The 25,543-nt window shown below is 47.4% G+C and overlaps 2 protein-coding genes across 5 annotated transcripts in view; one reads left to right on the forward strand and one right to left on the reverse strand.

The window, feature by feature from the left end:
• GFPT1 (glutamine--fructose-6-phosphate transaminase 1) overlaps positions 1–3,990 on the forward strand; it is a 43,803-nt gene extending 39,813 nt beyond the window's left edge. For all 4 annotated transcript variants that reach the window (XM_077931223.1, XM_028741148.2, XM_077931224.1 and 1 more), the window contains 2 exons: positions 675–836; positions 1,134–3,990. In XM_077931223.1, coding sequence (XP_077787349.1) covers positions 675–836; positions 1,134–1,178 — 207 coding nt within the window. In that variant the 3' untranslated portion in view covers positions 1,179–3,990. The remainder of the gene's footprint in view (positions 1–674; positions 837–1,133) is intronic.
• A 5,374-nt stretch (positions 3,991–9,364) lies between these two features.
• Positions 9,365–25,543, reverse strand: part of ANTXR1 (ANTXR cell adhesion molecule 1) — a 126,732-nt gene continuing 110,553 nt past the window's right edge. The window contains exon 18 of the mRNA XM_028741147.2: positions 9,365–11,205. Coding sequence (XP_028596980.2) covers positions 10,939–11,205 — 267 coding nt within the window. The 3' untranslated portion in view covers positions 9,365–10,938. The remainder of the gene's footprint in view (positions 11,206–25,543) is intronic.

Below are 25,543 nucleotides of genomic sequence, written 5' to 3' on the forward strand. Positions count from 1 at the left end.
TTTGTGCCCTGAGACAAAAGTCTGAGGAGACAAAAGAGTTCATGGGGCAGGATTGGTGGGGGTAAAGAGACAGCCATCCCTCCTAGCTTGGTTCCCACACAGGACAGGGGCACAGCCAGAGCAAAGGAGACTGGCTTGCGCTGCTCTCTGGGTACCCATGTTCCCTCCAGCCTGCCTGCCTTCTTCCTGGCCCAGGAGCAGGGTCAAGCAATGGCCCAGCTAAAGTGATTTGCCCCGAGTTTTGCTCAGCCATGCTCTGTGGCCTGGTGCCATCTGCAAAGCAGGTGCAGGAATGCTGCCAGCAGACACCAGTGTGACGCTTGCAGGGGAGAGGGATTGAGACTGCTCTCCTCTGTCACAGTTTGGGGTCTAGCACTCCAAGACCTGCTTGCAGCAGCTGTAAAATGCCGCCCCGCAGCAATTGGAACCCACAGGTGTCAAAGAAAGCTGTGAAGGTGCAGTAAATCATACCCTGAAGGTGGTGGTGGAGGAGCAGTGTGATTCTTCTGGCCTGCCATTTCCCTATGGTGCCTCGGAGACCTCTCAGCCTTTGCCTCATCTTTCTCTCAAGGGTGTGGAGAGACTGAACCTAAGAGGTGGACGGAGGCCTCCTAAGTTTGGGAGTGGAGAAGGGGCTGCCCCACCTTTTTCCTTTACACTTGTGCTCCTTGCAGGGTCGGCCTGTTGTGATTTGCGATAAGGAAGATATTGAGACCATCAAAAACAACAAGCGAACCATCAAAGTCCCCCACTCTGTGGACTGTCTGCAGGGGATCTTGAGCGTCATCCCTTTACAGCTCCTGGCTTTTCATCTTGCGGTACTCAGAGGCTATGATGTAAGTACCACACTTTTAAAGATCACCTTTAGTCCTTCAGTGAACATAAGGAGAGCCTGCTGGACCAGGCCAGTGGCCCATCTGGTCCAGCATCCTGTTCTCACGGTTTCACAAATCACTAAAGGTGGTGTGAATCCAGCAGCTTCAGCTGGGTTAAGTGGGCAGCTTGGGCGCCTTGCCAAATAAACCAGCAAGCAGAGAGAGCACTTGTGTCTGTAACAAAACAGTAAGTCTCATATTGGCTGTTCAATTTAAAATATCCTTTTCAGGTTTGTTTGGTTTTTTTGTCTTTTTCAGGTTGACTTTCCAAGAAATCTGGCCAAATCTGTTACGGTTGAGTAGCGTACTCTGTCATTAATGCTTTGGCAGATGTCAAGAAGAGACACTCTCTTTTGGTACTGGGACACATTGATTTTAAAAGTCCTTCCTTGATCAAATCTTAATCCCCTGTTCAAGAGTTTTTATAATTCTGTTGCATTTGTGACTGTTAAACGTTGAATCCACAGGCTATGCCAGCAACATTGTTAAATGATGATCATTTCAAGGTAGTTTGTTCTCTTTAAAAAGTCATAATCCTCCTTTGTTGTCTAGCTGGATTGTTTCAGGCCTCCATAGTGCTGAATTGCATAATTGTCTAAGTATCTATAAGACATGCAGGCTCGTAAGATCTTTCCAAGAATGGAAATGGGAAATGAGAAGGTGGTTCTGGAAATTGTAAGAACAGAGTGAGAAGCTAGGGCTGTGCTCTGCCACAGGAAACCAACTTTTCCCATCCTGCAAGGATGTTCACTGTCATCAGAACTCACTGTTTTGAAGAGGCCTGTTTCGTAATGGATTTCTGCACCTCTCCATGCAATAAAGATGGGAGTAGTTGGCCAGAGGAGGAAGGACCCTCACATTTGGCGCTTGGCCCCTGGCCCTTTCAACCAGTTCAGTTTTGTGTGGACCCACCATTCCTTGTCTGCACAAGCCCCACTCTTTCATCCTCTTGAAAATGCTGTAAGAGGAAAGAGCCCTGGTTGGTTGTTCCTGTAGAGTGTAGATTGAGGTGGAGGCCTCTTTGTGCGTTCATTTTTCTTAATGGTGCAAAGTCACCATAAGGTGGGTCACTTCCCCTTGCCTCTTTCACAACATAGTAAAGACATCCCTCACCATATAAGGAATGCAGTCAGAAGAGAGAACTGCACCCCATTTTTACCTCCTGGAGTATGAAAAGTTGGGCGACCCTTGGGTGAGAGAAGACACAACTGAGGTCTGTACCGGTTCCCACTAATGTTATTCCCAGCATCTTCTCTGAAGAATCAGAGCAGTGGCATAAAGTCCATTTTATTTGGAGGACAGCTCTTCAATTAATGATCCCAAATCTATTAATGTGAACATGTCCCACATAAACATGTGGAGGCCAAGCTGCTATTTTCTAGAGGTTAGGGGGCAGATGGTGAAACTAGGGCTGAGCTGAAGTGGGGGAGGGAAGGTGGTGTGAACATGCTCTGCGTGAAAGCCTTTGCCCGCTGCAAAAACCAGCCACCCCTTGGCACTTTGAGAGGGGTCTGTGAATAGGAGCAAAAAGTGTTTGTCATTTTGTAAAAGCAAATGCATCCTTTGTTGCCGTCCGCCTAGGCCAATTTGACCTATTTTTTAGCACCGAGTTATTAATGATAATTGTTGGCAATGAATCCAGCAGACTGCAGAACAGGAAGATGGAGGTGGAATTTTACTCCACTTGAGTTAACAATGCAGAGATGTCTTCCTTCTCTCTTCTCTAGCTCTGCATGAAAAATCCTTTGAGAAATGAAGCAGCCATGTGCTCTGCCTAGTATTAAGTTGACGTTTGTGATGAAGGTAGTGAGAAGGGGCGTAAGAGAACATGCAATACAATATGAAGACCAAAGATGAGCTTCAATGCCAGACTGGTGTACTAGGGCTGAACAGGTTTGGAAACCACTGATGGAGCAAACATAGATGGCAAAAATCCAAGTTATCTGAATGAGCAGCCTCCCAGTTCCCTTGTCCTTAGTTGATGGGACAGAGATGGTACCAGAGGGCTGTGAATAAGCTTCCTTGCTGAGGCTGCTTTCAAGGGCAGAAGAACTGTGGAATGTACAAAAGCTAAGAAATATGGCAAATAAGCCAATTCGTGGAGCTCAGTAGAACACCAGCTTCTCTGCATCCCCTATTATCAGTTAAGAAATAAATGTCCTAATAGAGAGGATTTAGGGATGCTATGATGTGGGGGTCTTCTTGGGCCAGCAGTTGTGTGACCCTCTTGGCCTGCCTGATATAAGGACAATGGGATGAGGCACACGGTGTGTCTTGAGTATTCAGAAAGCCTTGCACCCTGATGCTCAGCTTCTCTTGTGCTCACCATAAAAATATTACCTGCCATTCAGTTAAAGGTTTAAAATGGCCCAATGTTGAACGTTGTAGAGTTGTGAAGTATTGTGTTAAACAAAAGTCCTTACCTTGCCAGTGGTTATGCAATGTTGGGAGGGGCGGCGGTTTTCTTTTATCTCAGTGGATATGTGTCTGAACTGCCTGTCATGCAGTGTAAAGGGAAAGGCAGGGTTGGAGGAAGAGGTTTCACTCCACTTGTGACTTGGGCTACTTTACATAGATGTAGAGCACCAGCGTGCAGGTCTTACAGTACAAGTTCTAACTGATGTGGGAAGGTCTGCGCTCTCTTCCTGTGCAAGTTTCCATGTGGGATTCCCCCTCATTTTGAACACCACGGTTCCAGATGTCTGCAAGCCTTTTAACAACCAAGTGAACTCATGTAACTCAACAATCCACCAGCGTGGTCTTCAACACTTCCATTGTGACCAACCTTGTTAAGTACAAGTTGCATTATGTTTCTCGTGTGTCCTGAAGAAGACTGACGTGGTTTACTACTGAAGATGACAAGTGTGGCTGATGAAATCACAGCTGTGTGTGTGTGTGTTTAAAACTGGAACATTTTTGCAAAATGTTAGCCCTCTGTTTCTCTGCTCGTTTTCCTTTTGAATGTATATATACAGCTCGTCATGGTTTATGGGGACCACTCTTTACTAATTTTGTGCTGTGTACTCTACACAGATCAGAATTTTATCATTTAGGTTGTTTCCTAGCTTACTTTTTTGTATTTTGCTCTTTGAATAATAAAAAGTGCCCAACCTTACCATGACTTTGGCTTAGAAATCCTTGTTCTCTTGTGTCCTTTCCATAAAAAGAACCACCCATGGCCAACTTGTGAATTAAATGGCAAACCGCAGTAGCTCTTGCACAGGTATCATTGTAAAAACGGGGGGTGCAAAATTCTACAGCCTTCTAATTTTATGATAGTTCTGTGTGGCCAACCAAACACTTCCCTTAGAACTGCAGCTCAGCCTTTTCAAAATGAATTAAATGCCTATCGGTGTCCCCCAAACATGTTTTCTTTTGCAGGGTTTTGCTCCATAGTTCTGCCTGCCCTCCGTCCCCGTCCCCCCCTTTGAATGGCCGGTCTTTAGCCTTTGCCTTGAGAGAGGTAACAACCTGGAAAAACTCAGTTGGTAGGTTCACCAGAGCTCAGCAATAGGATTCATTCTCCAAATCCAACCAGTTCTGGGCAACACAGTTCAAGAAGGACACTGACAAACTGGAACGTGTCCAGAGGAGGGCAACCAAAATGGTCAAAGGTCTGGAAACGATGCCTTATGAGGAACGGCTAAGGGAGCTGGGCATGTTTAGCCTGGAGAAGAGGAGGTTAAGGAGCGATATGATAGCCATGTTCAAATATATAAAAGGATGCCATATGGAGGAGGGAGAAAGGTTGTTTTCTGCTGCTCCAGAAAAGCGGACACGGAGCAATGGATCCAAACTACAAGAAGATTCCACCTAAACATTAGGAAGAACCTCCTGACAGTAAGAGCTGTTCGACAGTGGAATTTGCTGCCAAGGAGTGTGGTGGAGTCTCCTTCTTTGGAGGTCTTTAAGCAGAGGCTTGACAACCATGTGTCAGGAGTGCTCTGATGGTGTTTCCTGCTTGGCAGGGGGTTGGACTCAATGGCCCTTGTGGTCTATTCCAACTCTATGATTCTATGATTGCAGCAGACTTGGGGAACTGGGAAGAGGGTTTCCATGCTGCTAGGAGCAGTGTGAACAGGGCCCTGGAAGCAACAGCCAAAGGCTTGGCTATTTTAACTGAATTGTCTTCTTAGGCTTCAGGCTAAGGATGGGGAGCCCTTGGCTCTCCAGATGTTGCTGGTCTCTAGCTCCCCTCACCCATGAAAACTAATATTCTCCTCTGGGAATCGGCGTAGCCATGATTTATGCTGGGGGGGGGGCAGAACCAAGCTATCTGCAATGTGATTTGTCAGCTTCTGATGCACAGTTTTCCCCACTTCTATGAACAGAATACATGAAGGCAGAGCTCAAATTAGTTCTTTAATAACATCAAAATTTAAAAGAGTAATGGCTGTATCTAAAAAAAACAACCCCACACAATTCATGCAAATAAGCCAAGGGCACAGAACAAGAGTCTTCTGCTTGCTGAACAGACATTTCTCTCATCCACCAAAGGTCACCACATCTACAGAGAAAAAGTTCTTTCCTGACTTGCAACATCTCCATTAATTGCTAACCTCCTCTTCTCTCAATCCTTCCAGGGACTTCCAAGAATTGCAGATTGGCCACCGTTAATTATATGACATGCACTTGGCTTTTGAATCTAGGAATAAATATTTTCAACCAAAGTAGTTTCTCAAGATTCGGTCAAGTATGATTTATCAGTATTTATTCAACTATTTGAATCTGTGAGCCTGTGAAGTGGTTAGTCATTTTGCGATTTAACACTTCCTGAAGCTGCAGAAAAGATGGTGTCTCATCCAACTGCTTCCACTCTTCCTTTTGTTATACAAAGAACTCTCTTTAGAAATGGCTAGTTCTGGAATATTTGCTATAATGAGCTCAGGATTTTCTACTAACAAAAGATGTATACACAGTACTATATGTCTGTATATAGTACACTGGCCAGTTCAACCTCTCTTGTTACATAACATTAATTGACCCTGGAAAATTAATCAGAATTTGAGGTCCATGGACACAATCCAACCAAAGTTAAGCACTGATATCTCACAGATTTCTTTACCTCTAACATGAAAATAGTTTTGAGCTGATTCCGATTGCTCTCACGGCACCTACACAATGTCAGGCAAGTGGAAAATGGCTGAAATCTGAGTTCTGCACAGCCCATGCTCTTTCTCCAAAGAGTTAAGAGTGGATTGGGTCCATTTTCCTCTTTCTCCACCACCTCTTCCACACAAATAGACCCCTCAGCTGCTGTTTACAACTGTCCATAATGGTTTAAGTGGAAGATCTTCTGCTCAAGAGTCTTCATGATTACAATTAATGCTATGTAAAGGAGGCATTCGTCATTACAGGGACTATCCATACATTAATAATAGCAGTACAACCATAAAAGGGGGAGAAATTAAACAAAAAACAAGCACAGCTTGATACAATAACATGCCATGAAATATCATTGGCTTTATAATAATTTACTACAACATGAAAAAAAAAAGATCTTTTATCCACACAGGATAGGAAATGCTTCCACTTAAAATATGGCAAGCATATAACAATAAAATATACACCACAGATTTGGAATTTTGCTTTTAAATCATGCACAGAGAATTTGTGTACTTAAAAATAAAGCATCCTTGGCCTAACTTACACTTTTTAAATTCATTTGTTCCCTCCCTCTATCCTTAAGTTTTTTAAACTTTTAAACTGGGAAAACAAAATTCATCTTTAACAAAACCGGAAGCTATCCAAATACACTTATTTTTCCTCTGAGATTATTCCAGCATTGCCACCAAATTAACGCTAAAGAAGTGTTGCATTTTTCTAAAAGCTTTTTTATTCCAAACTTTGGGGGCACCTTCAAGGCTCTGTAACAAGTCAAAGCTACTCCCTGTATTACTATCACCCCATTTATTCTATCCTTTCCAAGCAGTCTGCCAGGAAGTTGCCTTGGCAAACCCCGTTACGAGTTGCGCTGTTCTGCACCTCCACCAGGTTTGCGCAAGAGAGCTTCCAACTGGACTGAGCGCTCCCATCTTCCAGCAAGACAAACTTCTGCTCAGCTAAATTGTGGCAACCAGCTGGACCTTGTGCTGGAGCTTCTCGGACAACGGCAAGGCCGCCTTGTGACCGAACTGCAACTACACCCTGAAAACCCAAACAGTGGCTATTTCCGGAGAGGTTTGTGACCAGGCAGAGTCCCGAGGGGTGCCTTTGCTATTACAGAAGGCTGCTTTGTTCTGCCTGCAGACTGAGCAGCTGTAGCTGTGCAGCTGGGGAAAGAAACGAGCGGGGAGATGAAGCGGCAAAAGGCAGGGGAATCTCTCTCCACTGGCCACTCTCAGCTCATGGTAACTGCTGACACCACAGCCCTGGAGACAGATTAGGCACTTCCAAACTGGATTAAGTTGCTTGAGTTGCAACCTTATACAGCTGTCTTTAGGATGCTTTCGAATGTTATCATAGGCAGCAGAAAACCAGGGAAGAGCATCAACCAAACGAAGGGCTGTCTAGCCTGGCATCCTGTTCTCAAGAGTGCACATCCTGAGGGCCCTGGGAAGCTCAAAAGTGGGACCAGGGAGATGATTGGGGACCTGTTGTTTCCTAGCATATGGGACAGCGCAACACTATCCTGCCTCGGACCATGGGGTATTCCATGTAGCTACCATGGTAGATAGGGACGCGGGTGGCGCTGTGGGTAAAAGCCTCAGCGCCTAGGGCTTGCCGATCAAAAGGTCGGCGGTTTGAATCCCCGCGGCGGGGTGCGCTCCCGTTGTTCGGTCCCAGCGCCTGCCGACCTAGCAGTTCGAAAGCAGCCCTGGGTGCAAGTAGATAAATAGGGACCGCTTACTGGCGGGAAGGTAAATGGCGTTCCGTGTGCTGCGCTGGCTCGCCAGATGCAGCTTTGTCACGCTGGCCACGTGACCCGGAAGTGTCTCCGGACAGCGCTGGCCCCCGGCCTCTTAAGTGAGATGGGCGCACAACCCTAGAGTCTGTCAAGACTGGCCCGTACGGGCAGGGGTACCTTTACCTTTACCATGGTAGACAGCTTTGGGTTGGCTTACCAGCCATGAATTTGACTAAATCTTTTAAAGCCCATTCAGCTGATTCGCATATCTGAATGTTGGAAGATTTGGGGCAGATGAAATAAAGCCCTTCACGCAGCACACAGGAACTCGCTCCTACAGGGGGCAGTGATGGCCACCAACTTGGATGGCTTTAAAAGAGGATTAGGCAAATTTGTGGAGGGGAAGGCTATTGATGGCTACAAGGCTGTGCTCTGCCTCCAGTTAGAGGCAGCAATGCTTCTGAATCTCAGTTGCTGGAAACCACAGGAGGAGGAGAGAGTGGTTTTGTGCTCAAATCCTGCTTGTGGGTTTCCTGCGGGCTATTGGCCTGATCCAGCAGGCTCTTCTTATGCTCCATGCACACCTGAAGATTATGCATCTCCCCTTCCTTGGTTTTCTGCCACATGCTGCGATATCCAAAGTGTTCCAGCCCAGACATTCTCAGAGCACCCAAATAGACAAGTCAAACCATTGCAAGGCCACCTTCTGGCTGCAATGACCCTGCAAAGAATTTCCTTGCAACCTACCTTAGTAATGAAGGTGGACATGCCCTATGGCAGATACATGCGCAAGTATTCCCCCTGGACTGTGGCCTTGATCTCTTGCAGGAGCACAAGGGAGCCAAAGGCCACATTGATTTTCATGTCGGCAAGGGAGAGTGGAGTCGGCACATTGAAGTCACTGAAAGCAATGCAAGCTCAACGTGCTAAGTGCTGACCAGATCCCGCCCGTCACCATTTTGAACAACTTTAGGATGCATAATTCTGCAGAAAGGTGTTAAAATCCTCCAGAAACACCAGGAGGTGTGTTTTCCTTGGGGAAAACTGATCCTAACAATCACATGGGGCTGCATGAGTTTGCCCTTACTGATGCAATTATTTTATCTACTTCTAACATCTGTGTTACTAAGGCAGGTTGTCAGACATTTTACTACAGGTAAAATACGTACATTTGCAGGTCTGGAAAACTGAGTCAGCTCCCATTTATAAAGGGCAACGATGCAACCTGTGCATCTCCTGGGAGGCTCAGTGTTATTGCACATTTTGGTATTGCCCCAGCAAGTGCTGCACCCCCCCTGCTAACTAAGGCTAGTTTCCAGTGAGTGCCACAACGTAACTGTCTTACAGCAAGTCAGGCCATTGGCTTACCTAGCCTAGCACCATCTATCTGGGCTCGCAGTCGCTCTCTGGGCCCTTGCTCTGTCCTGTAATCCAAACACTTTGAGATGGAAACAGCCTTGGACCTCCTGCATGCAGATCCCAATGAAATTGGGCTCCTCCCCAGTCAAAGGCAGGCATGGAGCACTCCTTGCATCAGTGATGGAGGTGAGGTGTACAGAAAAGCCAAGAGTAGGCAGGCAGGCACGAGGTGGCTGTGTGAATTGCCCCTTCAAAACGGAAACATATCAACATAGATTTTGTAAAATAAGTACCGGAGGAAAAGAGTCTCACACCATGTTGAAGTCAATACCTGATGAACTTTTTCAGGTGACACCCACAGAACCAATTCCCAGGCCACTTCCAATTCGTAAGGGTCTGCAATCTTTAGCTCCCCTCGACAACTGCGGTTCTATCCTGTTATGTGCTCTGGAATCCCTCTTTGACAGATTGCATCTGAGGCCAAGAGTGGCTTTCCCATGGCCAAATACTGAGTCAGCAGAGGACATGAAACTCCAGTCACACCTCTCAGATCAGCATCCATCTCACTCTCCTCTCTGAACACACATCAAGAGGGCAACTTAACATGGCTAAGCCAGAATGTAATAGCTTTCGCTCAGTCTAGGCACCACTTGAGACCAGTTCAGAATGATCAAATCCAATAAAGGAGCCTCCTTGAATTGACATCAACATATGGTTGTCAGGACCCATTTGAAAGTAACTACTAAAGGGGGAAAGTTGTCTAGCCTTTTTAAAACCGTGGCAATTTGAGTCATTTCATCTCTCTGCACACTGGGGAAACTTTTGCGTGAAACTCCCTTCCCTTCTGTTCCTCCTTCCCATGACGGATCTGTGTTGTTTTTCAGAGCCAGCCAACAGGAAGCAGATTCACTTAAACTGCCAACACACTTCCTAAAGGGTCCTTGCAGGGCCTGTCAGATGTATTGTTGGTGGTTTTCAGATCTCCCATGGAATCAACCGCTTTGGGCCGCCCTTGGGTGTCCTGTGGATGTTCCTTTTGGAAATCTCATGGGCATGTGCCCCTTGCCTGGGCAAGGCCAGCCACTCCACCCAGCGGCTGCATTTGCTCTGCTTCTTCACAGCATCCCAACTCTTCTGGACTCCTCTTGTCAGCTGAGAACATGACAAAGGCCATACATTCCATTTCGGGCCACTTTCTGCACTTCCATTGCAGGGTTCAGACCGTATGACCCTCGGGGTCCCTTCCAACTCTACAACTGTATGATTCCTCAAAGGGCAACGTGCTGACGTTTCCTTTGCTTCCAGTCATCTGTTCTTCCTCTGAAACCATTGAGCTCATTGCACCTCCTGCCTTCCTTGTAGCAACGTATCAAATCCAGGCGTGCTCAGGAATACCTTCCATGTGGCAATACCGGCGTGGGCTCCAGGGGCAGCCTTGGCTGCAAGGATTTCTGTGGCCCCAGCCATGCTGTCCTCCTGAGATTCCCACCACTCACCTCTGAGGGATGATCTACTCAACCTGACAGGAAGAGGATGACTTTCAGATCAGTGGCTGGTGGTATCCTGAACACACAGGGCTGCGGGCAGCGTCCAGCGACTGTTTTGCTTTCGCCGTCAGTCTTATTCTTTTAAAAGTGATGAATGGCAGAGATTTCTTCCGAACTGAACGCCAGGGATTTGAGCATTCCAGTCAACTGGGGCATTAGAGGACTTTTTTTAAAAAAAGAAGAAGAGGAATTGAAAGGGGTTTGCTTGTCTCTTCACCCAGAATGTTAAGGCCACCTCTGAAATATCCTTGGTTTTACAGTACTGTTGAAAATGGCTTAAGAAAGGCTTCTGGGGGAGAGGGTGGGGTGTTTAGACAGAGGGCCGCGGAGGGGGGCGGGAAGGGGGCGGGGCCCGATTTGGGGGAGGAGCATGAGGAGGGGGAGGGAGAGGGGGGAGCGTGGAAGGCGGAGATGGGGTGGGGGGTGCTGGGGAGCTGGGTGGGGGAGGGGTGTAGATGGGGGCAGGGGGAGGGGGGTTGTAAATGGGGGCAGGGGGAGGGGGGTGGTAGGCGTTGTTGAGAGGGTACTTGGGGGGAGGCTGTGACGTCTTCACTCGGGTGAAATTAATGCAGCGACCCTGAAAGAAAAAGCAAACATGGGGTCACTCAGGATGGAGCTGATAGAATTCACGCTGAGCACAGAATCGGAATGAAGTGCGGAATCTAGCTGGCCCGCTTCTTTCTAAAAAGGGTTTCTAGACCTCATGATGGTGAAGGTATGCTTGGAAGCACCTGGAGAAACCCAAGTGCTGTAGGGACTGCTGAAGAAGACTTCCAGTGGTCCAGTGAGGTGGGGAATTAAGTGGCATGGATAACTGAGAGCCAGTGTTGTGTAGTGGTTTAAGTGGGAGGTAAAGGTAAAGGTACCCCTGCCCGTACGGGCCAGTCTTGACAGACTCTAGGGTTGTGCGCCCATCTCACTCAAGAGGCCGGGAGCCAGCGCTGTCCGGAGACACTTCCGGGTCACGTGGCCAGCGTGACAAGCTGCATCTGGCAAGCCAGAGCCGCACACGGAAACGCCGTTTACCTTCCCGCTGGTAAGCGGTCCCCATTTATCTACTTGCACCCGGGAGTGCTTTTGAACTGCTAGGTTGGCAGGCGCTGGGACCGAACAACGGGAGCGCACCCCGCCGCGGGGATTCGAACCGCCGACCTTTCAATCGGCAAGTCCTAGGCGCTGAGGCTTTTTCAAATCCCCACTCAGCCATGAAGCTTACTGGGGGGCCTTGGGAGCCAGCTGCCGCCTCTTAGCCTAGCCTACCTTGCAGGGTTGCTGTGGGGGCTAAAGGAGGAGGGGAAGAACCCAGTATGACACCTTGAGATCCTTAGAGAAAAAGGTGGGACAGTGTAGTAAATAAATAACAGCATCGCTCCCCTTCCTGAGAGGTAGAACACTGCTTGCTAAATAAACAAACTCAGCTTTCTGGTTGTTCTTCTTTCTTTTTTACACAAGGGATGCTGGAGATTTTTCTTTATTTTTTGGTTCTATAGATCCTGCCAAGGCTGACAGATACTAATAGCAAACACAGGTGGTTGAGTACCTATCTGTTTGGAAGGAAATGGGGCCACCCAAAAATAAGGGAGTGGTTTCTCCATATTTGTGGGACTCCCTGAATATGAAGGAACTTATACATTTGCAAATTAAAAGAACAGGTTTGTTTGTTTTTTTACCAAATTCACAATGAGCTGACAAAACTCTCAAGGTCCCAAGACTTAGGGAATGCTGATGGCACTGAGGCATTTAGCGGGGCGAAGGGGCAAAAGGAGGGAACTTCTATACCTCCTCACCTGGCACCCCCAAAAACACAAGAGGCTACATAAAATGCTGGCTGGAGCTGAGGGCAGGCCAGAACAGCAGGAGGGCTTCAGGTTGAGCAGGGGTCTTGCCAAGTGCTGACCGCTACACTAAGAAACCCGTTTGATACCTATTAAAAGGATCAACTCTTTTCCAGGCTAAACCACACAATCAAATCTCAGTTTGTTGCTTCTCTGCACCAGGCAGGGTTGGAACGTGAATAAAAAGCCTCAGAGATATGCACCCCCCCCCCAATAAAAAATATGGAGCCTGTTTCTGGGATAGGATGTAGCAAACCATGGAACAAAGACAGTCAAAGTTGCTGCTTGCCTCTTGGCTCAGATGGGTGGACAGCTTTATGTTACGCTGGGTTACGTTTATAGGCGTTTGTGGACCAGAAAGAACAGGGAGCGGGCCTGTAATGGCATCTCCGGTGGGAAAAGGTGCAGAATGTGGTTGGATGTTAATGACCTGATGCTCACCCGCAGCCACAAAATGCATCTTTAGCTGCCTATAAAAAATGTTGCTAAATTGGTCTCCTCTAATAATTTCCACCTCTGCAATAAAGCAAACCCTTTAATGCATCATTTCTCAAGCAAGTGGCACAAAGATGTGAACAAACTCATCTGCAGACATTTTGGATTCCGCCTGCCATCAGCCGCAGCAAGCAAGCAAGCAAGCAAGCCAGTCATGGCCGAGAGGAGTTGATAATCCAAAACATCGGAATGGCACCAGGTTAGGGAAGGATGACAGAGAAAGAGAAAAAGAAAAAGAGAGAGATTAAGCAAATTCATGAAGGAGAGGCCCAAGTGGAAGCAGCAAGTGCTTTTGTATACAGTGGTGCCCCGCAAGACGAATGCCTCGCAAGACGGAAAACCCGCTAGACGAAAGGGTTTTCCGTTTTGGAGGTGCTTCGCAAAACGAATTTCCTATGGGCTTGCTTCGCAAGACGAAAATGTCTTGCGAGTTCCTGCAGGGTTTCCCCCCCCCCTTTCCCCCAAGCCACTAAGCCGCTTATCAGCTGATCTGCTAAGCCGCTTAACAGCTGATCGCTAAGCCGCTTATCAGCTGATCCGCTAAACCCACTAAGCCGCTAATAGCGCTAATCCGCTAAGCCGCTAATGGGCTTGCTTCGCAAGACGAAAAAACCGCAAGATGAAGAGACTCGCGGAACGGATTCTTTTCGTCTTGCGAGGCACCACTGTACCAGTTTCTGGAAACCACAGGAGGGGAGAGTTGCCCTTGTGCTTGCAGGTTTGCCATGGGAACCTGGTTGGCCGCCATGACAACAGGATGCCGGACTAGTTGGGCCACTGACCAGAACCGGCAGACTCTTATGTTAGAGATGGTGGGACTGAAGCATTCCTCCAAGTTTATATTTCAGGGTGTCATAGAATCATAGAGTTGGAAGGGGCTCAGGTGAAAAGGTAAAGGACCCCTGGACAGTTAAGTCCAGTCAAAGGCGACTCTGGGGTTACGGCACTCATCTCGCTTTCAGGCCGAGGGAGCCGGCGTTTGTCCACAGACAGCTTTTTGGGTCATGTGGCCAGCAGGACTAAACCGCTTCTGGCGCAATGGAACACCGTGGCGGAAAACAAAGTGCATGGAAATGCCGTTTACCTTCCTGCCACAGTGGTACCTATTTATCTACTTGCACCGGCATGCTTTCGAACTGCTAGGTTGGCAGGAGCTGGGACAGAGCAAAGGGAGCTCACTCCGATGCAGGGATTCAAACCGCCGACCTTCTGATCGGCAAGCGCAAGAGGCTCAGTGGTTTAGACATAACAGTCCGTGCAGACATGAACTGAAAAATGTAATACGCCTCAGCAGCTGCAGTGTGAGAAATGGCAGGTGGGGCCCAGCGTGGCACCTTAGAGCTTTTGCACAGACATTTGCCTGTGCACAAGCCAAGCCGTTCCCTTCCCTCTTCCCTTCTCCTCCAGGAGGATCAGCCTATGGGGAGTCAACATATGGCAGCTGTGTGGGGCTCAGCCTTGGCTCAGCTGGAGCACCCAACCCTGCATTAAAAGGCTGTTTCCATTCCACTGCCTCCCGAATCGAAGCATCAGCCTATGCTGGGGTCATTGTAAATCAAAGCACATTATTTGGACTCGGCTGCAATGGTTTGATTCATTGTCCCTGGGCCTTAGTTGGGGTGGGTGTGAGTGGTCTTTCATGTCTCCCCTTTCCAGCTGACAGCAGGACATACTTTTATACGTAGTAAATCAGGAGGGGGAAAAGACATTACAAGCTCAGACAGATTAGACAGAGGTCAGTTTGTGGGTGTGGCGAGGGATACACACCTTTTCTCCTACTAGCCAGCGAAGAAATTATTCCTTACAGCTTTCAAGAAACATCTGCCTGAGACTCAAAGCATTCCGTGAAGGAAAGGCCCTGCTTAGAGAATAGAAACAAGTCCAACCTTCTCCAACCTCGTGCCCTCCAGATGGTTTAGACTACTATTGCCACCAGCCCCAGGAAAGGAGAGAACAGAGGAGGGAGCCCTTAATTTTTAGATAGGAGCCTGTTTTGGGAATGCTTCCTTTTCGGGGGAAACAGCAAACCACCCCACCTAGATTAAACACATTTTTAGGTTGGGATGCCAAGCTCAGGTAGCTATGGATATTTCCCCTAGGCTATTCTTAAGTAGGGACGCGGGTGGCGCTGTGGGTTAAAGCCTCAGCGCCTAGGACTTGCCGATCGAAAGGTCGGCGGTTCGAATCCCCGCGGCGGGGTGCGCTCCCGTCGTTTGGTCCCAGCGCCTGCCAACCTAGCAGTTCGAAAGCACCCCTGGGTGCAAGTAGATAAATAGGGACCGCTTACCAGCGGGAAGGTAAACGGCGTTCCGTGTGCTGCGCTGGCTCGCCAGATGCAGCTTGTCACGCTGGCCACGTGACCCGGAAGTGTCTGCGGACAGCGCTGGCTCCCGGCCTCTTGAGTGAGATGAGCGCACAACCCTAGAGTCTGTCAAGACTGGCCCGTACGGGCAGGGGTACCTTTACCTTATTCTTAAGTAGCCAAGTCTGTTGCTCAGGTTGCCAGAAGATGCCCACAAGCACAAGTCAATCAAGGCAGTGACAGGAACTGGACAGCTTTAAATCCACCTCTCATGACAAGCGAAGGTTCCCTTTGAAGATTGGTGAATCAGGCCAGCTGAGATGTCGTGAAACCTATCTGCTTCACTCTCACTTCAGTCAACCCCACCCATCTCAGATAAACTCAGGTATAGAGTGGGGTAAGGTAAAGGTAAAGGGACCCCTGACCATTAGGTCCAGTCATGACTGACTCTGGGGTTGCGGCGCTCATCTCACTTTATTGGCCGAGGGAGCCGGCGTTCAGCTTCCAGGTCATGTGGCCAGCATGACTAAGCCGCTTCTGGCGAACCAGAGCAGTGCACGGAAACACCGTTTACCTTCCCACTAGAGCGGTACCTATTTATCTACTTGCACTTTGACATGCTTTCAAACTGCTAGGTGGGCAGGAGCAGGGACCGAGCAATGGGAGCTCACCCCGTCGTGGGGATTCGAACCGCCGACCTTCTGATTGGCAAGTCCTAGGCTTTGTGGTTTAACCCACAGCGCCACCCGTGTCCCATGGAGTGGGGCAGCAATACACTATTTCACATCATGCAATATCAGGGTGGCTAAAAATCAATGATTTTTTTTAATTTAAAAAATGGATTTTTAAAAATTTAAATCATTTTTTTTATGTAAATCAATTTTTTTGATTTAAATTGGATTTTTAAAATAAAATGCTTTTGGAGGAAAAAAATATTTCTAAAGATAGTTTTCTATTTAAGTTACATTATAGTCCAAAGGCTATTCATCAGGAAATAAGGATTTGTTTTAGGTTTTGCATGTGTGCTAAAACTCACTCTAAGTTGGTTTTTAAGGAAATGGTTATTAAGGAAATGATTATTTTTCTCCTTCCAATAAAGTACAGCAGAAAAGTTGCCCAAATATAAAGAGTTAACTTATTAAACCTCACAATAATTTCATAATTATTTATGTATTTCTAATAATATAACCAAATCAGTAATTTTTGATTTAACTGTAAAAACTACTCTGAAAATTTATTATTCCAAAAATGAAACCTTCATCTGGTTGTAAATATTAAGATTATACCAGCAGGAATGTCTTTCTGTAAGAAAAATTGATTTAAATCAAGTCTTACTGACTAGTGATTTAAATCGTGATTTAAATCAATTTGATTTAAATCAAATCCACCCTGTGCAATATTGTGCTGATCACTTGAGATGCACTATCCAGCCTTTCCCAAGCCCTACATCTCTCACCCATCCCAGTCAACGCAGCTCATGCTTTCTAGCCACTCAGGAGTTGAAAACAGATGTCGGGGCTGTGCCCTGGCAAACTTCTCCACTACAAATGACAAATTCGCCATTGCAAATTAAGCTCCAGCCACATATATCTTGACTCAAGTCAATATCTGGATTTCAAAGTCAGTGTTCTAGCATTTCGCTCTCAGAAGGTTTTGTAGCCGATATGGTAACAAAACTCAGACATTAATATTTCTACAAAATGCCACTGATTGTGCAAAATGATCCCAAGTTCTAAAGCTCTCTCAGCTTCAGAGCCTGGATTTTATTGTTGCTCTGCAGGCTCAGGTTGCAGGTCTTAAAATTGTTTCAACACAGATTTCTGCGACTCAATCCGAAAACAGAGTTAAGTGCACTTTAGGGCCACTGAAATCACTGGGCCTGAATGAGCAGAACTGTGCTGGGAGCCTGGCTTGTGGGTTCAGTGATGCTTGAGGACTGAAAGTCAACCGCAACAAATTTTATGCAGAAGAAAAAACAACAAGGAGATGTAAAGGCCTGTTGGGATGAATTGCTGCAGACTGAGTTGTGTTTAGGGAGTACAAATATCCCTTGGCAGATTTACAAGAGAGGAAGAAAGAAGCAGCTGGGAAGTGTGTGAGCTTTTTGGTGCAGGGGGAAGGTTTGTACCAAGCACACCCAACCGGCCCTATAAGAGGGAGACTCCACCATGTGTAGCTCTGCATGTGAACTGGGCAGCTGATGGCAATGCAGGGGCTGGCAGGCTGGACTGCAAAGGAAACCCCCTTGGGGCAGGGGGTTGGACTAGATGACCATTGGGTACCTTCCAACTCCACAGTTCTATGATTCTAAGGCTGTGCAGGAAGGAGCAGGCAGATTAGCCACTCCTATCAACATCGATTGGACATATGCTGCCTGTTCAGATTTTGCTTAGAAAGAGTTTGCTAAGTTCTGGGCATTGTGGGCTTGTAAAAAAGTAAAAAGCTCTCATTTGTTCAGTGTTAACTCTGCCTCTTGCTAGAGAGGATAAGAAGCAGCAGCTGCATTAGTCACCTGGATCAACACACACACACACACACACACACACACACCTTTTCCTGGCAGGGCTCCTGCAATGGAACTCAAGCGGCCTTGGACTATCACTCCTATAATATTTATTTTCTTTATTTATGTCCAAGTTTTTAATAATAAAAAAGACGGCGGCCAAGGGAAACGGAGCCAGAGATAAATAATGCTTAGGATTGTTTTGCCTGAAAAAGTATTCAGCTGGGGCAGTAAGAACGATGAAGTGGTCGTCTTCATTGATCCAACTGGAACCCAAGCAGAGCTGCAATCAAAATCTAATAAAATGTTTATGGGGCATGGTTTTTCTTGGCAATCTTGCATTATGGAAGCATATGAATTCCAACGCACCCCACTCCCCGTTCGTTTTCCTGCCAATCCAGTGCCTTAAATGGCAACGTGTGGGACCCAGCGGACATGGAAGCGCATCCTGTAACTGAGCAGGTGCAGACCTGTTCAGGAAGCAAGATGGGAGACCAAGGTGAGTTCTGTGAAAGAGCAGATTTTATGCATGCTCTTTATGTGAGTGCAGAGCAGAGTCTGGAAGTCTTTGCTCCAGGGGAGCACGCTTGGCTGAAGAGGAGTCTACAGCCTGGATGGACTTCCTTTCAGTGCTTGGAGGAGGAAGGGGAAAGGATGTGGGGAGAGTGGTTAAACTTAGATGCAGCAGCTGGAAAGAATTGGGAAGGTTTTCTGGTCGACCTGGGAAAGAAATGGGATGCCTGCTTTGGTTTGCTACTCTTCTTCCTCAGGTGAAGAAAAGAACCCTTCTTCCCAGGAGAGGAACTCTTGGCTCACGTGACCAGAGGGACATTCTTCTGCAATTCTGACCGTGAAAAGATGACCCAAGAAGAAACTGGCTGCTTTAAGTTCACCAGCAGGATGTTAAAACAAACAGGGGTCTGAACAATCTGATAACAGGAGGCAGAAACGGAGGAGTTTGTGCTTCCTGGGCCGTGGCCACAAGCAAGCCAATACTGGAAGAGCTCAGCTCCCTTTGGCTAAACAAAACCAGGTCACGTATAATCCTGAAACAAGGAAGTGTCAGGATGTGCCCCAAATTAATCCCAGTCTCTTATTTAATTAAGAGACCCAGGACCATGCACAAGATAATTGAAAGGGGAAACAGAGAGGCTCCAGGGTTTAGAACCTTATACAAAAATTAATCCAAGACCTCTGTGCTAATCCCACACAGTTGACCTTTGACCCTTTATACTATTCCAAGCAAGATGAGGTTGCTGCTGTTTTAGGATCTGCTCCAACACTCACTTTATGTAGAGAGAAGATACAGTTCTAAGCACAGGGAAGGGAAGTTCTGGCTGTGGTTGCAAGAGAAACCTAGAGGAGAAATCCAAATCTGCTTCTCCCGTAATCTAAGGCAAAATATGCGCTCCAGGCCCAATCAACATCCCAGAGTCATATACTGCTCGCCTCCCCACTGGGGGATTTTGGTTTTTGTTTGAAGGGGTTTCTAGTGCACTAACAGAGAATTCTCAGCACCTTGAATGAACTACAGGTCTTAAAATTTCTTGGCAAGAAGTCACGGCAATCAAACTGGTATAAAATCAATTCATTCATATGTGACATGCATATCTAGGGTTGTTTCCAGATGGGCAGTGGCGAGCACTACCAGTTCCTCCACTGAAAGGTACAGCTTCAAAGCTGCAACTAAATTTCCACACTCAGGATTGGGTGCTTTTCCTGAGTTCTCCTCCTCTGAGGGGACCCAAAGCTTCATCTAGTCTAACTTCCTGCAATGAAGGAATCATAGCTGTAGAATAAGGTTACCAGATTTTTTTCAAAGAATCCGGGGACACTTTTTTTTTTTTTTTGAAAAGAGGGTGGAAAAGTTATTTTAAAAAAAGCTTTTTTTTAAAAAAAAAGTAATCTCTTCTGTGGTCTCCTCTGTCACGCGGCCTTCCTCTGGGCCCCAGCCTGCTCTCCTGGAGCGCTAGCCGCTGTGGAGTAGGCTCGGGTCGGGCCTGGGCTCGGCCACATGTCCTTGCCCTCCCAGTGCTCTCCTACCTCTCCTCCTCAGCAGCAGTGGCGCGGCAAGGTCGGGGCTCCCCTCTTTTTTTCCCTTCCTCTTTCTCCCTCTTCCTTCTCCTTCCCCTCCTCTCTTCCTCCCTGCGTTGGCTCCGGGGTTTTCCTGGCCCCGGAGCACCACTGGGCAGTCGGCTAGGTGCTCTTGCTCCCGGCTTGATTTGGGTCACGGGGGCGGGGGGAGTCAGTGGTTCCCCCAGTTGACGCACCGGGTGTCCCCAGTTCCCCCTTGGCAGCAGCAGTCTCAGCAGCCTGGAGCCAGCCGGGTAGCGCAGTTGGCTCTGGCTGGCTTCAGGAGCTGCTCACTGCCATGGCGCCCGCCATTTTGCCTCGACAGAAGTCTCCATATGATGTGTCTTGTGCCATTGAACCAATCACGCAACATTCATCCCCTACTAATAAATCTACAACACTTAAAATATAAATCAGGGTACATTAAATGAAATCCGGGGACATTCCGGGGACGGATTTTGTCCGGGGACAGATTTGTAAATCCAGGGACTTTCTCCGGGAAACGGGGACATCTGGTAACCATACTGCAGAATCCCTGACAGATTCAACCCGTTTAAAAACTTCTAATGAAGGCGAGTCCGCCACCTTCCATGGAAGTCTCCTCCACTCTCAAACAGCTCTTACTGTCAGAAAGTTCTTGCTAATATTTAGTCAGAATCTCCTTTCTTGCCACTGGAATCCATTGGTTCAGATCCCACCCTCCGGAGCGGCAGAAAACAAGCTTGCTCCACCTTCCATGTGGCAGCTCTTTGGGTATTTGGAGATGGCTCTCAGTCGCCTCTTCTGCAGGCTAAATATACCCAACTCCCACTCGCTTTTTCCCAGAGGTCTCCCCCCACCCCCCTCTCTCTCATGAAAGAGAGGCGGAGAGTCTTATGTGAAGGAAATTCCTGCCTCCTTCCACTTCTCCCTGCCAGGAGAAGGCTGTTTGGCCGCTGGCTCATTCTGGAAAGGGGGAGAGATCCTTCCACCCTCTTTTTCCCCCAGTTCTGCCACTGCTGGTTGCCAGCCAGGGCATGGGCACCCTCATTCCCTTCCTCTCCTGAATCCTGCAGAGGACCAGAACCAGAGAGCAGCTCCTGAGCTCTTGATGAGAGAGAGAGAGAGAGAGAGAGAGAGAGAGAGAGAGAGAGAGAGCAGCTTTTGCCCATGGGGTGAGGGAGTTCCAGGAAAAGAGCTAACATTTGGATTAATTTTTCATTAATGGGAAATGGACCACAACAACAAAAGAGGAGAGACGCCGTTTCGAAACTCGGCAGAACTCTTGCCTTCGCAGAGCTCTTCCTAACTGGAATATCCTTTCTGGTAACTTGAAGGCACTGGTTTGAGTCCTACCCTCCAGAGGCGCAGAAAACAAGCTGGCTCCCTCTTCCATGTGAGATATCTGAAGATGGCTGTCGTCTCTCCTCTCAGTCTTATCATTTCCAGGCTAAGCATCCCCAACTCTAACTAAACATACCTAAGAGCAAAGAGCTTCGGCCTGTGAAAGAACATAGCAGGGGCCGGTGCAGAAGAAGAGTGAGCAATCCTGTGGTCCTGTCTCTTTCTGCTCCTTTAGGTGTGGCAACCATGGCACCACATCCTTGGGGCAGCTATTTTGTGACTGGTGCCCATTGCAGTACCGTAGCATTCCCAATGTGATGCTCACTGGGCCAAAAACATTGGCCACTTCTGCCTCCGGGATAGGGACGCTTCCTGAGCGTTCCCCTTGGGTGCCTGTCAGCTCCACCTCACAAACCCCTGGGCTCCACCTCCAAGTCCCGCACAAATGGCAGAATTGTTTATTGGAAGAACTGGTAAAGGTAAAGGGACCCCTGGCCATTAGGTCCAGTCGTGACCGACTCTGGGGTTGCGGCGCTCATCTCGCTTCATTGGCCGAGGGAGCTGGCGTACAGCTTCCGGCTCATGTGGCCAGCATGACTAAGCCGCTTCTGGCGAACCAGGGCAGCGCATGGAAGTGCCGTTTACCTTCCCGCCAGAGCGGTGCCTATTTATCTACTTGCACTTCATGCTTTTGAACTGCTAGGTTGGCAGGAGCAGGGACTGAGCAACGGGAGCTCACCCTGTCGCAGGGATTCGAACCGCCGACCTTCTGATTGGCAAGTCCTAGGCTCTGTGGTTTAACCCACAGTGCCACCCGCGTCCCGGAAGAAGTGGTGGCCCCAAGCAAATGATCTCTACACCCATCAGCTGTCAGGGAAAGTCTAAGGATTACGTCTGTGAGCAAAGTGGGTGGAAGCAGGAAGCAGGGGACATCTAAAGAGAAGGGGCAAGTGATAAATTTTGGGGGCCACAGTGACCCCTCCTCCCAGACACCAGTACAAGAAGCTTGCGTTTTTAATTAACTCATCTATCTATCTATCTATCTATCTATCTATCTATCTATCTATCTATCTATCTATCTATATCTATCTATCATCTATCTATCTATCTATCTATCTATCTATCTATCTATCTATCTATCTATCTATCATCTATCTATCTATCATCTATCTATCTATCTATCTATCTATCTATCTATCTATCTATCATCTATCTATCTATCTATCTATCTATCTATCTATCTATCTATCTATCTATCATCTATCATCTATCTATCATCTATCTATCTAGTCTCAATTAATTTAGTGGAGCTTACTCTCAGGTAAGTATGCACAGGATTGCATCCTAAATGCATTAATTTATACACTGTGATTATCCATAGTGAGCTCAGTATATTTTGGCAGAGCTGCGGCCTTTTGAGTTATACGTTCTGCCTTATATTCGCCAAGGGTCTATATACCAACATACATATTATTTTAGTTGGAATAGTAAAAAAAAGCCACATAATAGCTTTATTTAAGTGCACAAAAAAAGAATTTAAAAGCCAAAGTCTCTGACTCACACAGGTGGTTCTTTGCTCCTCAAGCAGGAATGAGTAATCAAAAGGGTTACTCTATCTATACAAACACAGCAGAATCAGGTTCCCAGGGAGGGGGTCTATGGGCTGCTCCCCCCCCCCCACACTCTGCTTTAACCCTAACAAACATTTCAATATATTTTCACAGCATCAGTAATGACCCTTACTAGCAACTCAGTGAAATTTGTCATTTTATTAGCTAGTCAGATTTATGAGGCCTGAAATAAAAAATGTCATCCAGGTGTGACATAAATGGGTTTAATATCTCCTTTAACTAGAAGAAAAATTGGGGATTTTGCAGGTGCTGAAACAGAGTGGCTTAATCCCCGTCAGCAAATAAATTATTTCCTAATATTCTGTTCTCATTTTATAAAGCCAATCCCACACCAAGTGACCTCCTATGCACGCTCTGTTTTTCTCCCTTCACACAGGCATCCACTTTCAACAATAGAACTGTACAGTTGGAAGGGCATCCCAAAGGTCATCCAGTCCAACCCACTCCCTGCATTGCAGGAATTGAGCAAAGGCAGAGTGATACAAGGCCTGGGAACAGGCAGGGTGTGTGCCACAAGTCTCCAGCAGTGCAGGAAGGCTGAGGAATGCAACGCTCAGTGTAGCATTCAACTTCCAAAGAATCTCAGTTTTTAAAAAAGAAAAAAGCACGTCGTTAGTCCTCATGAGGAGATGCTTGATGGTGCCTGCTGAAACCTTAAGACTTGCTGAGTAAGGCTACCAGTGGCTCAAGGGGCAGGATGAATTTCATAGCTGTATACAGCTTTGAAAGGGGCTAACACTGGATTTGACCCATATAGTGGAGAATTATTGATGACTATGAGTTCATGGGAGCTATTAATATTAATAATACAACCACCTTTATTAATAACCATTTTTTATCAGCTTATGTGCCATCTGCATTAAATTGTTGCTGTTGTTGTTGTTTAAATAAAGGGGGAAGGAGGGATGCAATCTTCTGACAGCTTTAAGTTTCCCTTAAGGCAAGTTTTTATGGTTGGCTAGTAAATTCCTTTAAAAACCATGTTTATGATGGAAATGCAAGACAAAACTATAAAATGCCACAAGCGGGCGCCACCATAATTAAACGTGCCCCCCTCCCAAGTTCCCATTCCTGATAATGAGCTTTTTATATTAGGGGCAAGTTATACCTCTGGGGTGAAAACAGGACTCAATTAAGGGGGGGGGCGGAGAACACCCGCCATTTGGTCTATTATCTTGAACACAAAAATAACCTCATTAATGCAGGCAAAATTGCAAAACCTAGTCCCTTTAGAATGCGAGGAGACCACAAGAATCCCATGTGACCCGGCCTCCTCCAGAATGATTGGAAGCAGCTGGACGTGCTGGCAACCTCAGCCCGTTTCCAGATTTGACGCTGCGAAAAGAAAATTTCACAACCTCTTTTGTCTGCCCAAAATGAAGCTAGAAAACTGGTTTTAGCCTTTGCCTTGCAAATCAGTTAAAGCAAGTAGAGAACCATAGAGTTGGAAGGGACCACCTGCAATGCAACACAAGGAAGGCAAGTAACAACAACAATTAAGTCAGGGCCCGGTTGGGTGAGGAGAGCAGCTGAGCCGCCAGCCCAAGAGGCCCCAGGGATGATATCTTAGGCAGCGGTTCTCAACCTGTGGGTCCCCAGATGTTGTTGGACTACAACTCCCATCATCCCTGAGCTCTGGCCTTGCTAGCCAGGGGTGATGGGAGTTGTAGTTCAACAACATCTGGGGGCCCACAGGTTGAGAAAGGCTGCCTTAGGGCCTGGAGCCTGGTGGTGGGACACTGAGCAGTTAGCAGAAGGGACAAGCTGGGAACTGGTAGAAGCAGGAGACTGGAGCGAACAAGGAGGGTCAGGATAAGGAGGGCCCTCCAGGACAGCTGAGAATCTCAGACTTCCTTGTGACTTGGGCTGTGCCCACATTGGGAGATTCATGCCTCTGTGGGTCACTGTTCCTGAGTGTGTGCTTGCAGAGGGTTGGACTAGAGGACCGGCTCCAAGATTCTATGATTCTATTCTATGTCTTCATCCTCCCACAAGCATTTTCAGTCTCATACCTCCAAAATCTATCCTGGTGTTTTACCGTTCAATGTCTCGTGGGTGTTAAAAAAGGTAAAGGTATCCCTGCCCGTACAGGCCAGTCTTGACAGACTCTAGGGTTGTGCGCCCATCTCACTTAAGAGGCCAGGGGCCAGCGCTGTCCGGAGACACTTCCGGGTCACGTGGCCAGCGTGACAAAGCTGCATTTAGCGAGCCAGCGCAGCACACGGAAACGCCGTTTACCTTCCCGCCAGTAAGCGGTCCCTATTTATCTACTTGCACCCAGGGGTGCTTTCGAACTGCTAGGTTGGCAGGCGCTGGGACCGAGCAACGGGAGCGCACCCCGCTGCGGGGATTCGCACCGCCGACCTTTCGATCGGCAAGCCCTAGGCGCTGAGGCTTTTACCCACAGCGCCAGCCGCGTCCCTTACTCGTGGGTGTTACATGATGAGATAATAATAATAATAATAATAATAATAATAATAATAATAATTTATTTATACCCCACCCATCTGGCAGAGTTTCCACCGGCCACTCTGGGCAGCTTCCAATCGTAAAAACTTCCCTAAACAGGGCTGCCTTCAGACGTCTTTTAAAGATAAGATAGCTGCTTATTTCCTTCACATCTGAAGGGAGGGCATTCCACAGGGTGGGTGCCACTACCGAGAAGGCCCTCTGTCTGGTTCCCTGTAACCTCACTTCTCGCAATGAGGGAACTGCCAGAAGGCCCTCAGCACTGGATCTCAGTGTCTGGGCAG

This window comes from Podarcis muralis, chromosome 7, assembly GCF_964188315.1.
Source record: "Podarcis muralis chromosome 7, rPodMur119.hap1.1, whole genome shotgun sequence".
Taxonomy (NCBI): Eukaryota; Metazoa; Chordata; class Lepidosauria; order Squamata; family Lacertidae; genus Podarcis; species Podarcis muralis.